Source organism: Xyrauchen texanus, chromosome 39 (assembly GCF_025860055.1).
Source record: "Xyrauchen texanus isolate HMW12.3.18 chromosome 39, RBS_HiC_50CHRs, whole genome shotgun sequence".
Lineage (NCBI taxonomy): Eukaryota > Metazoa > Chordata > Actinopteri > Cypriniformes > Catostomidae > Xyrauchen > Xyrauchen texanus.
Genome location: NC_068314.1, coordinates 3,622,601 through 3,642,163, shown reverse-complemented (window position 1 = coordinate 3,642,163; position 19,563 = coordinate 3,622,601). Strand labels below are relative to the sequence as shown.

Sequence of the window (19,563 nt, the reverse complement as noted above, 5' to 3'; positions counted from 1 at the left end):
TGCTTTGAATGTCAAGGTATCGGGGCATCAAGGCGTTTCAAATGCAAACTGATGTCAATTTGCCATTATTAGGTGCTCGACAACGCCATCGAGACCGAGAAGATGATTGAGAAATATGAATCTCTGGCGTCTGATCTTCTAGAATGGATTGAACAAACCATCATCATCCTCAACAATCGCAAGTTTGCGAACTCTCTAGTGGGAGTCCAACAGCAACTTCAGGCCTTCAACACTTACCGGACAGTTGAGAAACCCCCAAAGTGAGTGAATCTGTGTTTCCTACACTACTATTCAGCAGTTTACAGTACAATGCAATGGCAAAAAATGTAGAGAAGACGCATTTATAGGCAAATTTGATTCTATATATGCTACTGTTGGTCATATAAACACTCAATATGCTTATCTGTATGGAAATATGCTCATCCCACCCCCAGATACATCTGATTTGGTCCGTTGTTTTAGACTGACATTGACGTGCTGAGCTGTGTATCAAAAATTGCTCCAAAGTGTTCCATGCAAGAGGTTGCTAGGATCAAATCAAACTGAAATGAACTGAATTGAACATTAAACTCTTCTTTATCGCACAGATTTACTGAAAAGGGCAACCTGGAGGTGCTTTTGTTCACTATCCAGAGCAAAATGAGGGCAAATAACCAGAAAGTGTACATGCCAAGAGAGGGCAAACTCATTTCAGACATTAACAAGGTGAGAATAGCTGCAATTCTAACACACAAATCTATATCGGGAGACTTTGTCTTAAGGAAATGCAAGTATTTAGTGTCTGTGTTGCTTTGAACTGGCTAGGTTTGATGGAAGGTACCATGGTATTACCATGTTTTAGATTTTTTTTGGCCATAATCCTTCGTAATACCATGTTTTTTTTGGACTTGTACTACGGTATATATCAAAGTATTTATGGTATTATGATCTGATTTCATCACATAATTTTTCCCTCAAATTTTCCATTTAATAAAATCACATATTTCTGTACAGTACTATGATGGTTACATGAATTTGAGTAAATAAGATATTTTGGTGGAAATCATTACCACCATTGTACATTATGTATTGTTAGCTTGTTTATGTTGATTGTGCTCTTGTGTTGTCGTAGGCATGGGAGCGTCTGGAGAAAGCGGAGCATGAGCGTGAGCTGGCATTGAGGACCGAGCTGATTCGTCAGGAGAAGTTGGAACAACTCGCCCGGCGCTTTGACCGCAAGGCCGCCATGAGAGAGACCTGGCTGAGCGAAAACCAGCGCCTCGTTTCCCAGGTTACTTTTGACATATTGCTATAAGACACACACTCACACACACACCTACTGTATAAACACTGCATTGTGTCACTATTGCTGGCAGTTTACGACCCCTGGTGGTGGTAGTGCATTTTAATTAGTTATTTCAAACACAGTTGCTTGCTTTTGTTTTTACTTACATTATTTGCCACTAATTTATCTTGTAATACAAAATTTTACAGAATGATTTGTTTATATCAAATTTACTTCATCTATTACACATTTTGTGTAAACATGGGCAAAAGTGGGGGTGTTCAACATTGTGTAGTTTTTATATTAATGTGTTTTTTGGGGCAACTTGCAATCATAAAGGAGTTATTACCCCCATAAATAAAACATTTTGTGTCATTTAGAGGCCCTACTTTAAAATACACCAGGAATTTAATCTCTGGCATAAATTAATTACTGGTTACTGTCCTGTTTCTCGTCTTTTGCAGGATAACTTTGGATTTGACCTCCAGGCGGTCGAGGCAGCTACCAAAAAACACGAAGCCATCGAGACCGATATTGCGGCGTACGAGGAGCGTGTGCAGGCGGTGGTTTCTGTGGCGAGAGAACTGGAGGCTGAGAACTATCACGACATCAAGCGCATCACCGCTCGTAAAGACAACGTGCTGCGACTGTGGGAGTATCTTCTGGAGCTTCTGAAGGCTCGCAGACAGCGGCTGGAGATGAACCTCGGACTGCAGCGCGTCTTCCAGGAGATGCTCTACATCATGGACTGGATGGATGAAATGAAGGTGAGGTTTTGAAGCTTTAATAAAAAGTCAATAGTTATCTGATGAATGGGATAATCTTGACGTTTCATATTTTGATGGTTTTCTCGTTAGATGTTACTGCTGTCTCAGGACTACGGGAAACATTTGCTGGGAGTAGAAGATCTGCTGCAGAAACATGCTCTGGTGGAGGCCGACATCGCAATTCAGGCTGACCGCGTGCGAGCCGTCAACGCCAACGCTCAGAAGTTCGCCTTGGACGAGGAGGGTAGGAAGCGAGAAACCGCTATCAATTAATGTTTGCTAACATCTTCATATTTCTTACCTGAATTTTTCTTTCAAATCTCACGAAACTTGTCCAGGTCATATTTCACTTGATCAAAAGAAAGAAATCTAAATTGTATTTTGTTTATTGAAAATTAAGCCAATTTTAAAAACAATTTTGATATTATTTTTACTTACAATTAAGCACATTTTCCTCTCAAATTCTTATTACTGTAATGCATCAAATCTATTACACATTAGATTTCATGCAAAAAGCAAAACTATATAGGAGTTATTTAAATGGTCTTCCTTGGTAGTATTTGTTGTATTGCCTTTAATTTATCCTGATTTAAATTAGTATAAAATAAACAATTAAAATATAATAAAAAAAATATTGTTTTAGAGTATATTGAGGTAATATGTGTACTAAAATTATTAAATATAATATAATTATATATTATTGTTAAAATAAATACAACTTATTGTGTAATAAAAAATGTATAATAAATTACTAACAAAATAAATAGAAAGCATTATTATAAAAAATATAACTATAATAGTTAAACTATTATTATATATATATATATTACAGTAATTAGAACTCCATTAGAATCTTGTCAAGAACATATCCAGGTCATATTTCAAGCAAGAAATAAATACAAATTATATTTTGTTTAAAGAAAATTAAGCCTATTTTTCATGACAATTACGCACATTTTACTCCAATATTGACATTACATTAATGCATAAAATCAAATTTTTAATGTAATGCAAAAAAAAGAATATATATATATATATATATATGCTATATTTTATTATGATTGCAAGGTATTTATTCATCATGGAAGTATTTGTTGTTCAGTCTTAAATGTATGCTAATAAAAAAAAACTACTAATAATAATATTAAAAAATATATATGTTTACAATATTTGTTGTGTAATATGTGTAATAAAATTATAAAAAAAAATTGAAAGTAATTACATATTTCAATAAATGTATATTAATATTTGTTATTATACTAAATATTACTATGTAATAACTTTAAAAAAATGGTGTAATTTTATTCACCATGGTAATATTTGTTTTACTGTCTTAAATGTATGCTGATAAAATAATAATAATAATAAATAAATACAATTGTTTACAAAATGTTTGTGTAATATGTGTAACAAAATTATAAAACAATAGAATGTAATTGCATATTGTATCATATTTATGTTAATGTTTGTTATTATATTAAAAAATATAAAAATATACTTAAAAAATATTGTCCAATTACAATGATTATATAACAGTCATGAGAATCTAAAGAGAAACTCCATTGAGAATATTGAAATAACAATTTAACAAACTTTACAATAACAATTTAAATAACGTATAATATTTGTTTTGTATCAGATCTAATGAGAACTACGGAGAATTTGAGGGAAAAAATTTGCTTGATTTTCATTACAATAATATCACAATGAAAAAAATGTAATGGTCTTGAAATAAGTTTCATGTTCTTTATGCAAAATAATGTACTTGCTTACATTTCTTTAGATTTTGGGATGAAATGTGAACTGAACATATTTTTTCATGAGAGTTGACTGGACAGAAAACCAGTAAATCAGTTTTTTACTTATGTTGCCTTAAACAACTTTTTACCCAACTTTTTACCCTCCAGGCTACAAACCCTGTGACCCTCATGTAATCCGTGACCGCGTCTCCCACATGGAGTTCTGCTACCAGGAACTTACACAGCTCGCAGCCGAACGCCGTGCCCATCTCGAAGAGTCCCGTCGCCTCTGGAAGTTCTTCTGGGAGATGGCCGAGGAAGAGGGCTGGATTCGCGAGAAAGAGCAGATATTGTCTTCGGACGACTGTGGCAAGGATTTGACGGGCGCTGTGCGGCTCCTGAGTCAACACCGTGCACTTGAGGACGAAATGAGTGGCCGCTCTGGTCACCTCCAACACACTGTGCGTGAAGGTCAAGCCATGGTGGACGCCGGCCACTTCGGCGAGGCCAAAATCCGTGAACGTATCGCAGATGTTCAGGCTCAGTGGGCCGCTCTGGAACAGCTAGCTGCAGTGAGGAAAGCACGTTTGGAAGAAGCCTGCAATCTTCACCAATTCCAAGCCGATGCGGATGATGTGGACGCTTGGACTTTGGATGCTCTACGAATTGTCTCGAGCTCTGATGTCGGTCACGATGAATTTTCCACACAAGCTTTGGTCAAGAAACACAAGGATGCTTCAGCCGAGGTCGCTAGCTATCGACCGGTGATCGACGCCCTTCACGAACAGGCTCAAACGCTGCCTCCCGAACAGACCCAGGCGGCAAACGTCAGTGAACGGCTGGTGGGCATTGAAGAGCGCTATAAGGAGGTGGCTGAGCTGACCAGGCTGAGGAAACAGGCCTTGCAGGACGCACTAGCACTGTATAAGATGTTCAGCGAGGCGGATGCTTGTGAACGTTGGATCGATGAGAAGGAACAGTGGCTGAACAGCATGGAGATCCCAGAGAAACTCGAAGATCTTGAGGTCATTCAGCACAGGTGAGAGACCAAGGAGAATCTGGTTTAGCACGTCTCCCAGCCTGGTTTTTTTAGCTGTTATCCAGCTGGGTTTGCTGGTCTGCCAGCCTTGTCAAGCTGGTCTTTACCTTGTTTAGCACACCTCCTGGCCTGGTCAAGCTGGTAATTAGCTGGTCTAGCTGGTCTCCCAGTCTGGTCAAGCTGGCATTTAGCCAGTTTAGCACATCTTCCTAGCCCGCCAAGCTGGTTTTAACTGGTTTGGCATCTCTCACAGCCTGGCCAAGCTGGTTTTTAGCTAATTTTGCTCATTGCCCGGCCTGGTCAAGCTGGTTTAGGACATCTCCTGGCCTGGTCAAGCTGGTTTTATCTGGTTTAGCTAGTTGGCCAGCCTGTTCAAATTGGTATCAAGCTGGTTTACCACATCTCCCAGTCTGGTTAAGCTGAATTATTTTGTGCTGGTTTTGCCAGTCTATCAGCCTGGTCCAACTGGTCTTTACCTGGTTTAGCACATCTCATGGTCTGGTAAAGCTGGTGTTTAGCTGGTTTACAACATCTTCCAATCTGGTCAAGCTGGTTTAGTTGGTGACCAGCTGGTCTCCCTGCCTAAGCAGATGACAAGTGCCCTAAACCCCTCAAAAATCATCAAAACAGTCCAGCATACCCAGCTTGTCAAGTCTGGGAGACCAGCTTAACCGTCTTACCCTGGTTAAAGCATTTTTTTTCTGCAGGGTAAACAGTTGCATGTGATATTTCAGTGCAAAACCATGCAGCTAATTACATATAAGTCAGGAGGTTGTCATGCCCTCTTAAACCAGTTTCTTGCATCACATTAACCAACTGAATAATGGCCGACCTTTTGAGAATCAATCTGAAAAATGGATGTTATAGAAAAGACTAAATAGGAGCATTTTCTGGTCCATTTGTTCATGCTGAGTCACCCCAGAGGAAAGCAGCACTCAAATGTATTTCTGAAGCTTCCCTGTGGCTCGATAACAGATTAAACTTATGCTAAATGTTCCTCTACACATTTGTTTCGTTAATTTCTCAATGAAAAAAATATTCTTAGGAACTGCTGTTCATAAATGTGCCTTCTCTAAACACAATTGTAATAAAACAATTTTAGATTTGAGAGTTTGGAGCCAGAAATGAATAACCAAGCATCTCGTGTGGCCGTGGTGAATCAGATCGCCAGGCAGCTGATTCACAGTGGACACCCGAGCGAAAAAGACATCAAAGCTCAACAAGACAAACTCAACACCAGGTGAGTCACGTTACTCATGTGTGTAGATTATTTTCATGGACAATCTTTAATGCCTTAATGCCCATTTTTCACCATTCTAAAATTTTATCCTGCCCTCCATTTTTTTCTTATTTTACATTTAAAAGATAACGTTTTTGCGAATTTAATTTTATGTTGACTTTAAAATATGACCTGTTACCTTCCCATAGATGGAGCCAGTTTCGTGACTTGGTTGACCAAAAGAAAGAGTCACTCAACTCTGCCTTGGGTGTTCAGAACTACCACCTTGACTGTAACGAGACCAAGTCCTGGATCCGTGAGAAGACCAAAGTTATTGAGTCCACCCAGGAGCTGGGCAACGACCTGACGGGCGTAATGGCCCTCCAACGCAAGCTCACCGGCATGGAACGCGATCTCGCCGCAATCGAAGCCAAACTGGGCGACCTCCGTGGCGAAGCAGAGCGCTTGGCCGGCGAACATCCCGACCAGGCCAAAGCCATCACTGGACGTTTGGCGGAAATCAACGCTGTTTGGGAAGAGATGAAAGAGACGCTACATAACCGTGAAGCGTCTCTCGGGGAAGCCAGCAAGCTCCAGCAGTTCCTCAGGGAGTTGGACGATTTCCAGTCGTGGCTTTCTCGTACGCAAACGGCCATCGCTTCTGAAGACATGCCGAACACATTAGCTGAAGCGGAAAAGCTTCTAGGGCAACATGAGGGCATCAAGAATGAAATTAACAACTATGAAGAAGACTACCAGAAGATGCGAGACATGGGTGAGATGGTGACACAGGGACAGACGGACTCTCAGTACATGTTTCTCAGACAAAGACTTCAGGCTCTGGATACGGGATGGAACGAGTTACATAAGATGTGGGAGAACCGTCAGAATCTCCTGTCACAATCTCATGCCTACCAAATCTTCCTCAGAGACACCAAACAGGCTGAGGCATTCCTCAACAACCAGGTAAGATGGGCAGATATGGTTAGACCTTATACGTAGGGTTTGCTAAAGCAAACATCACCTGTTATTGCTCATTTTTAGGGGCGGTTCACACCGAATACATTTTTGTGTCAGTCAGTACTGTTTTTCAATTGTTTTTCTAATGTAGCCAGCTAGTGCGTGATAGCTTTGCAGTGTGTAAACCTCACTCTCATGGCCTTAAAGAGACTAACTAGCGACTGAGGCTAGAGGCCATGGCTTTTATAGCCTTCTTGCTATCACCTCCAGGTCCCATGCTGATCGCCGGTTAGAATCCCGCTTAGGGCGGGTGGAGTAGGACCGGTGACACTGGTGCCGTGACCCGGATGGGACTGAGGTTTAGGGACTGGAAAAACATATGCTATATCGAAGTCTTTGAACTTTGCGCCACTGCGCGCTGTTTTTTCAGCATCTCGTGCAGGAGTGCTGTGTTTTTTAGATGGTATATTAAGTTAAAAATGTATCTCTGGAAAACTGTGTTCTCTTCTATTCGTTGTGCTGTGTTTCGTTGCTCTTTTTAGTGCAAGAATGCTGACAAACTTTTCAGGCCAATTCCAACGTTGAAGTGATTTTCTTCTTACTGTCAATAATTATTGATTTAGCCAATCAGATCACTCTGATATATTGGTCTCAGGTGACCATCCATGAGGCACAACTGACATAAAAAAATCTAGGGATGCACCGATACTACTTTTTTCTTCTGATTCCGATATCGGAAATCTCAGGAATGGCCGATACCGATCCCGATCCGATACCAGTGTTGTTTTTTTGCATAATCAGTTTACAATATCTTTACATTACTGTGTGGAATTAATTGGGAGTACTTTTTAATATATAAAGAAGCACAAACCTCTAACTACACATTATTTCAATATAAATGTATTGCTAATTAAGACACACTTTATTATTAACTAGTAAATTGGATAATGTAGCAGCAAAATTAACAGTAATTCCAGTATAAATCACCAGTAGAAAAGAAACCAGTGTTTTTTTTTTGTTTTGTTTTTTATTGCAAGAAATGTTCAACTTGTATCTGGACTTTAAAGGATTCAGATTTTTTGGTTAATTTAGTTGTAAGATATCAGCTCAATTTTCATTTACAGTTATTTTTTGGAACCCATTCAATTGAAATATTGTTATCATTTGTAAACAAATAATAGTATATTATAATAGTAATTTATCTCAATCGTGCACCTTTAACTTTTAAACCCTCACGCTTTTTTTTGACATTCTGAACTCTCCAGGACGTCCTGTAAGTGTCTGTTTGTAGGCAAGTTCACAGTAGTTTAATTCGCTTCTTATTCAAATTCTGGTCAAATGTACCTCCAGTGCCATTATAAATGAATATTATAAATGAACCGAACTATTGAGCATCTACATCTGAGATGTTGTTCATATTGCACACCAGGTGAAGGCTTAAAATAGCTGCAGGTGTGTGTAAACAGAGCAGCGCCATTCAATAACACGCTGGAGCTGCGCACACTATATATTAAACACAGCCTTTTGTGATTCACAGAGCTATCACACGTCTTCATGTGGCTTTGAATAAAATGCAATAGTCATATGAACTACTTTAATTGTGTTTTTATGGTTCTTTTATGTCATTTTTGGAGCTTGACAGTAACTAACATGACTAACACACATTATCGGATTTGGATCGGGCTCGTCGGGCCGATACCTAATACGTCTAAAAGCTTCAGTATCGGAGCCGATCATCCCTAAAAAAGAAAACTGTGTTCCTCCACAAGTAACTTGCAATTTTATATTTGAACCACAGACGTCAATAGAGAGCCCAGAACTCCTTAGTGTACCTTTTAAAGGTATGTTACAGGTTCAGTACAAGTTTAGTTCAATCGACAGCATTTGTAACATAATGTTGTTTTACAAAAACAATTTAATAGTTTTGACTCCTCTCTCATGTATAAAAAAGGCACAGTGAGGCACTTAGAGTGGAAGTGAATGGGGCAGTCAATAATCTTTAAATACACACTGTTTCAATAGTATAGCCACAAGACGGAAACATTGTAAGTGTTAACATGATTTTAGTGTCATAAAATCACCTACTAACCTTATTAGTGTAAAGATATATCCAATAGTACAACTTTGTTGCCATGGCAACAAAGCATCGGTAAACTCATAATCAATTTTATCTAAATTAAGTCATGCTGAACTGAGATTTCATCACACTAAAATCATCTTAACACATATAATGTTTACATTTTGTAGCTATACTTCTGAATCAGTGTGTATTTTAATGTTTACAGATTGACCCCATTCACTTCCACTGTAAGTGCATTGTAACTGCAATTTCTGCATTTTCTTTAAATAAATAAGAGACTGAGAAGTTCTTTTTTTTTTTTGGGTGGCTCTACAAATGCTGTCGATTGAGCTTAATTTAGTTTTAAACCTGGAACATTCCTTTAATTAGGAAAGATTAATAGAGATATAAAACCAAATTTTTGCTATAAATTGCATTAGAGCGTCAATGCACGTGTCCATTTAGCCACTAATCCGTGTTTTTTTTTCGTGTCCTGTAGGAGTATGTTCTGGCTCACACCGAGATGCCCACTACACTGGAAGGGGCCGAGGCTGCAATTAAGAAACAGGAAGACTTCATGACCACTATGGACGCTAATGAAGACAAGATCAACGGCGTTGTGGAGGCCGGGAGGAGACTGGCCAGTGACGGAAACATCAATGCAGAACGCATCCAGGAGAGAGCAGCGTCCATCGATGATCGGTAGCAACCACACATACACCATATATTATTCACAGACGGGTGGATTGATAATAATGTGTGAAAGGTGAGATTGTTTTGTGATCTTTAACCTGCAGGCATAAGAAGAACCGTGAGGCAGCTGTGGAGCTGCTCATGAGACTGAAGGACAACAGAGACTTACAAAAGTTCCTACAGGACAATCAAGAGGTGAGCTGACCTCTGCCCTCAGTGTTTTTGTTGGCCTATAGTCTGCCAAATGGAGGACATAGCTAAAGCAGACATTTTTTCCACAGATACATTCCATAATGTGTCCCCCCAACAGTTAAGATTTTTCCTTCTGTACTCTTTCCTAAAATATTTCACAGCTGTCCCTGTGGATAAACGAGAAGATGCTGACAGCTCAGGATATGTCGTATGATGAAGCACGTAACTTACACAGCAAATGGCTAAAACATCAGGCTTTCATGGCCGAACTGCAATCCAACAAGGAGTGGCTCGACAAAATCGAAAAGGTAAGTTGCAGTATAAAAGCATCTAATAATGTCTTCGTTAACTTTTCAAATGAGCTGTTTTTGGTATTTTATGTTTTGTTTTACAATGTTAATATACTGTATATTATCTTGCATTTATTTGAAAATATTAATAAAAGAAAACAATATAAATAAGTTTCTCTTTTCATTATAAACTTAAAGGGGTAGTTCACCCAAAAATAAAAATTATTTCATCATTTTACTCCCCCCTCATGCCATTCCAGATGTGTATGACTTTCTTTCTTCAGCAGAACACAAATTAAGATTTTTAGAAGAATATTTCAGCTCTGTAGGTCCATTCAAAGTAAGTCAACATGGTCCAAAACTTTGAAGCTCAAAAAAGCACATAAAGGCAGCATAAGAGTAATCCATATGACTCCAGTGGTTTAATCCATGTCTTAAGAAGTGATGTGATAGTGTGGGTGAGAAACAGATCAAAATGTAAGTTCTTTTTTTACTCTAAATTTTCACTTCTACTTTCACAGTCTTCTTTTGTTTTTTGGCGATTTTTATTCTTTGTGCATATCACCACCTACTGGGCAGGAAGGGAATTTATTGTAAAAAAGGACTAAAATATTGATCTGTTTCTCACTCACACTATTATATCGCTTCTGAAGACATGGATTAAACCACTGTAGTCATATGGATTACATTTATGCTGCCTTTATGTGCTTTTTGGAGCTGCAAATTTCTGGTCACCATTCACTTGTATTGTATGGACCCCAGGGGGGGGGGGTTGAACTGTCCCTTTAAGTTCATACATTATTTCAGTAAAAACAAAATTCCAAAACTAGCATTATCTTTTTAATTATCAAGAAGTATCATGATATTACCATGTTTTATCATGTTGTTCTGGACCTGTACATGGATGCAAAATAATTATTTGAAGTTCAGTCTAAAAGTAAATGCCATAGTAGCATGAATATAAAGGATCACATAACAAAAAAGTACTTTGGCAGTACAATGGTCCATTGATGGTGTCAGATGGTAATACCATGGTACTGAAATTAATTTACCATATACCAAAGAATACCATTGTACCTGTACTGTTTTATAGATTTAATAGCCAATACAATTTTGCTGTCTGTCTCACAAACTTTTTCTGCTTGTCTGCAGGAATCTAAGCAGTTGGTATCAGAGAAACCGGAGACTGAAGCCGTTGTGAAGGAGAAGTTGGCGGCACTTCAGAAGATGTGGACCGATCTGGAATCAACGACTCAAACAAAAGCTCAGTGTCTGTTTGACGCCAACAAGGCTGAGCTGTTCACCCAGAGCTGTGCTGATCTTGACAAATGGCTGGTGGGCTTGGAAGGGCAAATCCAATCGGACGACTACGGCAAAGATCTGACCAGCGTCAACATCCTGCTCAAGAAGCAACAGGTGTGGATATGATCAGAGCTGGGCGTAATGTTCAGAAGGGAATACTTGTGTACTGCATACTGCCTGTGAAACAATGATAAACACTGTGGTCACATGATCTCACTATATCACATGCTTAATACAGTGAATGGCATCCAGTTATCATCTCATATAAAAATAAAAAGCAAAATGTCAGAAAAAAATTCACATTTTCCTTCATTCGGAGGCCAAAAATTCCAAAAAGACAAAGTTGTCTACCTTAAATCTTCTAATGAATGCTTCCACAAATATGTCATAGATATTCGTTGTAATTCTATAAATGGCATACAAACAAATATGCACATATCCAGACAAAACAGATTAGAGGGAATCAACATGATAAGACACTATTAAAAAATATAACTATAACATAATCTCCCCATATATAGAAATGTATGGTAGACAACGGGATAGTTCATCCCAAAAGGAAAATTCTCTCATCATTTACTCGCCCTCATGCCATCCCAGATGTGGATGACTTTGTTTCTTCTGCAGAACACAAACATTTTTTTTAGAAGAATCTCAGCTCTGTAGGTCCAAGTGAATGGTGACCAAAATGTTAAAGTGCCAAAAAGCACATAAAGGCAGCATAAAAGTAATCCATAAAACTCCAGTGGTTTAATCCATGTCTTCAGAGTAGAGGTAAACCGTTATATCGGTTTTACAGATTAATCAGTGTTGATAGTTGCTTTTTGGGACTTTCGGTTATCGGCAAAAATCTGTGCCATTCCTCAGTGTTCCTCAATCTTTCATCAGGGAATTTTACAATTAAGATCTCCAGGCCTGAAAAGTAATGTAAAATTATAAAAATATTTTTTAAAGTATTGGAAAAGTTATGTACACTTATATAGTCAATATGAGTTTTTCTAGCTATGCTCAACTCTAATATATTTCATTGCCTAGAATTTTAATAGTTTTTTTTTGTGTGCAATCTCTTGTAGTAGTCATTAGGTCTGTAGATCCAGAATCAAGTGTCTTTTTCTTGTGGTTTGTATGCTCCAGATGTTGGAGAAACAGGTGGAGGTACGTCAGAGAGAGGTGGAGGAGCTCCAGTCTCAAGCTCATGTTCTGAGACAGGAGGGGAAGGACACGGATGAGGTTGATGGACGCAGGAAGGTGGTTGAGCAGAAGTTCAAGGAGCTTCTGGATCCTCTCATTAAGAGGAAGAACTTCCTCATGGCGTCTCGTGAGATCCACCAGTTCAACCGCAACGTTGAGGATGAAATTGTGAGTTCAGTTTGCTTCAAATTTGCACTAGTGTTGTTGTGTTTAGTTATGGGTCATGTGTTGATAAAGTGACTGCATCTTTTTCCTTTCATCATGTAGTTTTCAATAGCACCGTAGGTTCCTGTATGTTTCCAAATAATAAATCGCTGAAATATTTGTTTTTTTTCTGCAGCTTTGGGTCGAGGAAAGAATGCCTCTCGCTGCGTCTACTGACCATGGCAGCAATTTACAGACTGTTCAGCTGCTTATTAAGAAGAACCAGGTAACCTGCTAAGGGTTCTTTGCATACATGCATGACTTTTTTCAACACTTATCCCTTACGTTTGTGACCTTGCATCCTCTGTTGTCCATCCACAGACATTGCAGAAAGAGATTCAGGGCCACCAGCCGCGCTGTGATGATATTTTTGAGCGCAGTCAGAGCATTCTGAAGGTTGACAGCCCCAACGCGGAAGCGATCCAATCACGTCTGGACGACCTGCAGCAGCTATGGACCCTGATCATGCAGGAGACGGAGAAACGGCACACCAGACTCGAGGAGGCCCATAAAGCCCAGCAGTACTACTTTGATGCCGCTGAGGCTGAAGCCTGGATGAGCGAACAGGAGCTTTATATGATGTCAGAAGAGAAGGCCAAGGTACACTATGTTGACTTGAACCATTTGGAATTGAGCATTTATACAAATCAGAATACTATAGTTAATACAGAAATAAAACTGTGGGATTATCCACCACTGATGACAGAAGGATTTGGAAGGAGATTGCATGGTAATTTACTGGCCTTGTGGTTGAATTTCTAAGCTAGTAACCTAAAAAGGTTTTAGGTTGAAAATGGTATGGGAAGGCCCACCATCTGTCCTTCTGCAAGACACTTCTGGTCCTGTTCTAATATGTTGTGCTGCTTGTTCTCAGGATGAACAGAGTTCAGTGGCCATGCTGAAGAAGCATCAGATCTTGGAGCAGGCGGTGGAGGATTACGCCGAGACTGTGCACCAACTGTCCAAGACAAGCCGAGGCCTTGTGGCCGATAACCACCCAGAGAGGTACAGAACCCTATAGTAGAGTCAGAATCTATATCTTTACATTGAAATCTGAATTGCAGGATTTGAATATTAATAGAGATCTAAATCTGAATAAGACTGAACCAACATGTGTCCATCTTTACACTCCACCTCTGAATCTAAACTTAAATATGTCATTTAATCTGAATCTATTATATTCTAAAATATAATACAAAATTATAATGACTATTGTAACAGATGCTGCCAATTGGAGCAATACCGATTGTATTTTATTGCATGTATATCTACATTGCTACATTACTAATTAAACCTGATGACAAGAGTATATATAATGCAAGAAATGCATCACAGATCTCATCAATCTTCAATCTGACCCATTATTAGATACTTTAATACTTGCCAACAACAGCACAGCTGTTAACGACTATTAACAATTGCACAGAAATAACGATTTTATGGAGACGCCACCACATTATAAAGGTATATAAAGGCATTTGGAATACAATGACATACGTATATAGAGTGCACTGCTAATATTTGTTGAAGGAAAACACTTCCATAATGTTGTTTATTAAAAAAGTGATACAAAGAAAATATGCCGCGATATATATTATGTTATATGTATACAAGATGGCGCCGCAGGTGGCTGCTTCTGTGTGGAGCTCTCTAGCGTTTTTGTTACTTCTGTTTGTTTGTCATTTTTTTGTAACTCTTTCCCTATCAGTTTCACCAGGGAAGAACTGCTGAATATTCTGCAGAGCGTACAGTACCTGATAATTTTTTATCAGTGTTTGATTATTCAGACATTTTATTAGACATCTTAGTTGGAGGTGCAGCTGGGCTCTACAAGCGATCCAAAAGACGCACGCAAGGGAAGCGTGCCAGCACATGTGAAACATCGTCAACGTGGCTTTAGGACTCCGCTGCTAAGCATTCATCTAGCTGCTTCACAAACTGCTTCTGCTCACTCAAATAAACAAGGACTTTTCTAACTCCGCTGTTCTGTGTTTCACGGAAACCTGGCTGAATGAAGTCATCCTGTTTCATCTGCCGGGCTTCCGGCTGTTCAGAGCGAAGTTATTGGGGAAAACGAAAGGTGATGGAACATGCTTTTACATCAATGGAAGTTGTTGTACAAATGTAACAGCGTTGAAAAAGATGTGCTGTCCTAATTTAGAGGCGCTCTTCATCAACTGTAAGTCTTTCTACTCGTCACGGAGGTTTTCCTCGTTCATTCTGGTGACACCTTCCCCTCGCTCTGTAGAGAGTCTACTAATGGCTGATGAACTGAATATGTTTTACTGCAGGTTTGAAAAGCCCAGTCTCACACCCCTTCCCCACTCTGATCTTCACTTCACCCACACACACCAACACCTCCTGGAACCCCCCTCCTCCCCCTCCTGCTACTCAATCTGCACTTGTGGTCTGTGAGGAGGATGTGTGCCGGGTGTTTCGGAAACAAAAGACTAGGAAAGCTTCTGGCCCAGACGGTGTCTCACCTGCCTGTCTGAATGTCTACAGTGACCAACTGGCCCCATCTTCACACAGATCTGCAATAGATCACTGGAGCAGTGTGAATTTCCCTGCTGCTTCAAGCGATCCACCATCGTTCCGGTCCCCCAAAAAAAACTAAATCAGAGGATTTAATGACTACGGCGGACCTGTCGCTCTCACGTCTGTGTTCATGAAGTAATTTGAGAGACTCGTTTTGGCCTACCTGAAGCACATCACTGGACCCTTGTTGGACCTCCTTCAGTTTGCTTACCGAGCAAACAGGTCTGTGGATGATGCTGTCAGTATGGTACTGCATTATATCCTGCAACACCTCGACAGACCTGGGACTTATGCAAGGATCCTATTTGTGGAATTCAGTTTAGCCTTCAATACCATCATGCCTGATCTTCTCTCAACCAAACTGACCAAGCTCTCCGTGCCCACCACAATCTGCCGATGGATCACCTGCTTTCTGACAGATAGGCAGCAGCTAGTGAAACTGGGGAAACTCACATCCGGGACCCTCATTATGGATGCGTTCTCTCCCCACTGCTCTTCTCCCTGTACACAATTGACTGCACTACAAAAGACCCTAGTGTCAAGTTAATAGTGGACATCAGATGTCCCCCGGCATGAGAACACTTGGCAATAAAGCTCATTCTCTTTCTCTCATTTCTCTTTTCTCCTGACGCGTGATCCAAAGCTCATATTTTATTCAAAGCGTCACTTTGTTGGCACGCGATCAGATGCTAATGTTCACTCCAGTTGAGAATGGCTCGTTAGGAATCCATTGATTAGATTCAAAATGTTCTAAAACCTAAAAGATTCTAAACCTAAATCTGTAACTTAATCTGGATCTAAATCTGCAACTTAATCTGACTCTGGATCTAAATCTGTAACTTAATCTGGATCTAAATCTGTAACTTAATCTGGATCTAAATCTGTAACTTAATCTGAATCTAAACCTAAATCTGTAACTTAATCTGGATCTAAATCTGTAACTTAATCTGACTCTAAACCTAAATCTGTAACTTAATCTGGATCTAAACCTAAATCTGTAACTTAATCTGGATCTATATCTGTAACTTAATCTGGATCTAAATCTGTAATTTAATCTGAATCTAAACCTAAATCTGTAACTTAATCTGGATCTAAATCTGTAACTTAATCTGACTCTAAACCTAAATCTGTAACTTAATCTGAATCTAAATCTGTAATTTAATCTGGATCTAAATCTGTAACTTAATCTGGATCTAAACCTAAATCTGTAACTTAATCTGGATCTATATCTGTAACTTAATCTGGATCTAAATCTGTAACTTAATCTGAATCGAAACATAAATCTGCAACTTAATCTGGATCTAAATCTGTAACTTAATCTGGATCTAAATCTGTAACTTAATCTGGATCTAAACATAAATCTGCAACTTAATATGGATCTTAATCTGAATCTAAATCTGTAATTTAATCTGGATCTAAATCTGTAACTTAATCTGGATCTAAACCTAAATCTGTAACTTAATCTGGATCTATATCTGTAACTTAATCTGGATCTAAATCTGTAACTTAATATGAATCTAAACCTAAATCTGTAACTTAATCTAGATCTAAATCTGTAACTTAATATGAATCTAAACCTAAATCTGTAACTTAATCTGATTCGAAACATAAATCTGCAACTTAATCTGGATCTTAATCTGAATCTAAATCTGTAACTTAATCTGAATCTAAATCTGTAACTTAATCTGAATCGAAACATAAATCTGCAACTTAATCTGGATCTAAATCTGCAACTTAATCTGAATCTAAATCTGTAACTTAATCTGGATCTAAATCTGTAACTTAATCTGAATCGAAACATAAATCTGCAACTTAATCTGGATCTAAATCTGTAACTTAATCTGGATCTAAATCTGTAACTTAATCTGGATCTAAACATAAATCTGCAACTTAATCTGGATCTTAATCTGAATCTAAATCTGTAACTTAATCTGAATCTAAATCTGTAACTTAATCTGGATCTAAATCTGTAACTTAATCTGGATCTAAATCTGTAACTTAATATGAATCTAAACCTAAATCTGTAACTTAATCTAGATCTAAATCTGTAACTTAATATGAATCTAAACCTAAATCTGTAACTTAATCTGATTCGAAACATAAATCTGCAACTTAATCTGGATCTTAATCTGAATCTAAATCTGTAACTTAATCTGAATCTAAATCTGTAACTTAATCTGAATCGAAACATAAATCTGCAACTTAATCTGGATCTAAATCTGCAACTTAATCTGGATCTAAATCTGCAACTTAATCTGAATCTAAATCTGTAACTTAATCTGGATCTAAATCTGTAACTTAATATGAATCGAAACATAAATCTGCAACTTAATCTGGATCTAAATCTGTAACTTAATCTGGATCTAAATCTGTAACTTAATCTGGATCTAAACATAAATCTGCAACTTAATCTGGATCTAAATCTGTAACTTAATCTGAATCTAAATCTGTAACTTAATCTGAATCTAAATCTGTAACTTAATCTGGATCTAAATATGTAACTTAATCTGAATCTAAATCTGTAACTTAATCTGAATCTAAACATACATTTGTAACTTAATCTGAATAGATTTAGATGTTGATTTAAATCTATATCCAGATTCAGAGGTGCGGTTTAACAGTCTCCCTGCAAACATGTAAGGTTCAGTCTTATTCAGATTCTGACTTTGATTTAGATTCAGATTAAGTTATAGGTTTGATCAAGATTCAAAGGTGGGGTGAACATTAAGAATAGGCTCAGATTCAGATTAAGTATTAGATTTGATTCAAATCTGGGTTTTACAAATAGATACGGTTTACATACAGACATTTTGGTTTAGTCTTATTAAGATTCAATTCAAATTTGGATTCAGACTGACATTAGGATCATAACTGAAATCTACGTCTCAGAGGTGCGGTGTAACAGTCTCAGTGCAGACATGTTGGTTCAGTCCTATTCGGATTCAGATTTACATTCAGAAATAGATTCAGATTAGATTTCAAATGTAGGTTTAGATTCGGATGCATATTCAGAGGTGGAGTGTAAAAATGGATACGTCTCCCTGCAAACGTATTATTCGAATCTGAATAAGACCGAACCAACATGTCTGCATGTAAACCGTATCCAGTTGTACACCCCAAACTTGAATCTAGATCTGAATCAAATCTGTAACTTAGTCTGAATCTAGATCTAAATTTACAGCTAAACAAAATCTACACATCTTTCCTAAGACTGAACCAATATGTCTGCATTTACACACCTTTGTCTTACCCCAAAAGCTTTTCAGTGATCTCTTACAACTAACGCTTGTGTTTGTGTGTGTTGTAGTGAGAGGATCGGAATGCGTCAATCACAAGTGGATAAACTGTATGCTGGACTGAAGGACTTATCAGAGGAAAGGAGAGGCAAACTGGAGGAGAGGTTCCGCCTCTTCCAACTGAACCGGGAGGTGGATGACCTGGAGCAGTGGATAGCTGAGAGAGAAGTGGTCGCAGGATCTCACGAACTGGGACAAGACTACGAACACGTCACTGTGAGTCACACATATTCAATTCATTTAACCAGGCTCAACTGATTGATTACTGAGGCCATGTTTAATTTTCTCTTGCAGTAATGAAAAGCTCTCAGATTTATAACATCCTCTCAAGCCACATATGAAATTGATTATAAACTGTAAAGCTGTCTGAATGAAGAACACATTCAATCTGTTTATTTCTAATTATCAAGATACTCAATACTGGATTGATTTGAGCGTTTTCCTAGTAAAGTCTGTGTGCTGCTGGCATTGTAACTACTTGCATAACCATGTATATTATTTATAATATATATATGTATTACATGCATGTGCTACAGTTACACGTGGAACTTGGTGGACGTAAACTAAAAAATACGATTATTAAGCATCAATGCACAAAACTGCTGTGTTGCTCCTGCAAATGGTCTACATATATGTATTTAATGGTTTATATATTTGTATCGCAGATGTTGCAAGAACGTTTCCGCGAATTTGCTCGCGACACTGGAAACATCGGTCAGGAGCGAGTGGACGGCGTCAACCGTATGGCTGACGATCTCATCAACGCTGGTCACGCTGACGCAGCGACGGTTGCTGAGTGGAAGGACGGCT

General features: G+C 38.5%; 1 protein-coding gene across 3 annotated transcripts in view; it reads left to right on the top strand.

Annotated features, from left to right (window-relative positions):
- LOC127633045 (spectrin beta chain, non-erythrocytic 1) overlaps positions 1–19,563 on the top strand; it is a 106,385-nt gene that overhangs the window by 70,980 nt on the left and 15,842 nt on the right. For all 3 annotated transcript variants that reach the window (XM_052111912.1, XM_052111913.1, XM_052111914.1), the window contains 18 exons: positions 73–260; positions 588–705; positions 1,112–1,270; positions 1,729–2,031; positions 2,122–2,275; positions 3,939–4,809; positions 5,912–6,049; positions 6,238–6,994; positions 9,547–9,749; positions 9,845–9,935; positions 10,094–10,240; positions 11,375–11,638; positions 12,659–12,883; positions 13,056–13,145; positions 13,241–13,519; positions 13,794–13,924; positions 18,765–18,969; positions 19,419–19,563. The exon at positions 19,419–19,563 is cut by the window's right edge and continues 230 nt beyond it. In XM_052111912.1, coding sequence (XP_051967872.1) covers positions 73–260; positions 588–705; positions 1,112–1,270; positions 1,729–2,031; positions 2,122–2,275; positions 3,939–4,809; positions 5,912–6,049; positions 6,238–6,994; positions 9,547–9,749; positions 9,845–9,935; positions 10,094–10,240; positions 11,375–11,638; positions 12,659–12,883; positions 13,056–13,145; positions 13,241–13,519; positions 13,794–13,924; positions 18,765–18,969; positions 19,419–19,563 — 4,468 coding nt within the window. The remainder of the gene's footprint in view (positions 1–72; positions 261–587; positions 706–1,111; positions 1,271–1,728; positions 2,032–2,121; positions 2,276–3,938; positions 4,810–5,911; positions 6,050–6,237; positions 6,995–9,546; positions 9,750–9,844; positions 9,936–10,093; positions 10,241–11,374; positions 11,639–12,658; positions 12,884–13,055; positions 13,146–13,240; positions 13,520–13,793; positions 13,925–18,764; positions 18,970–19,418) is intronic.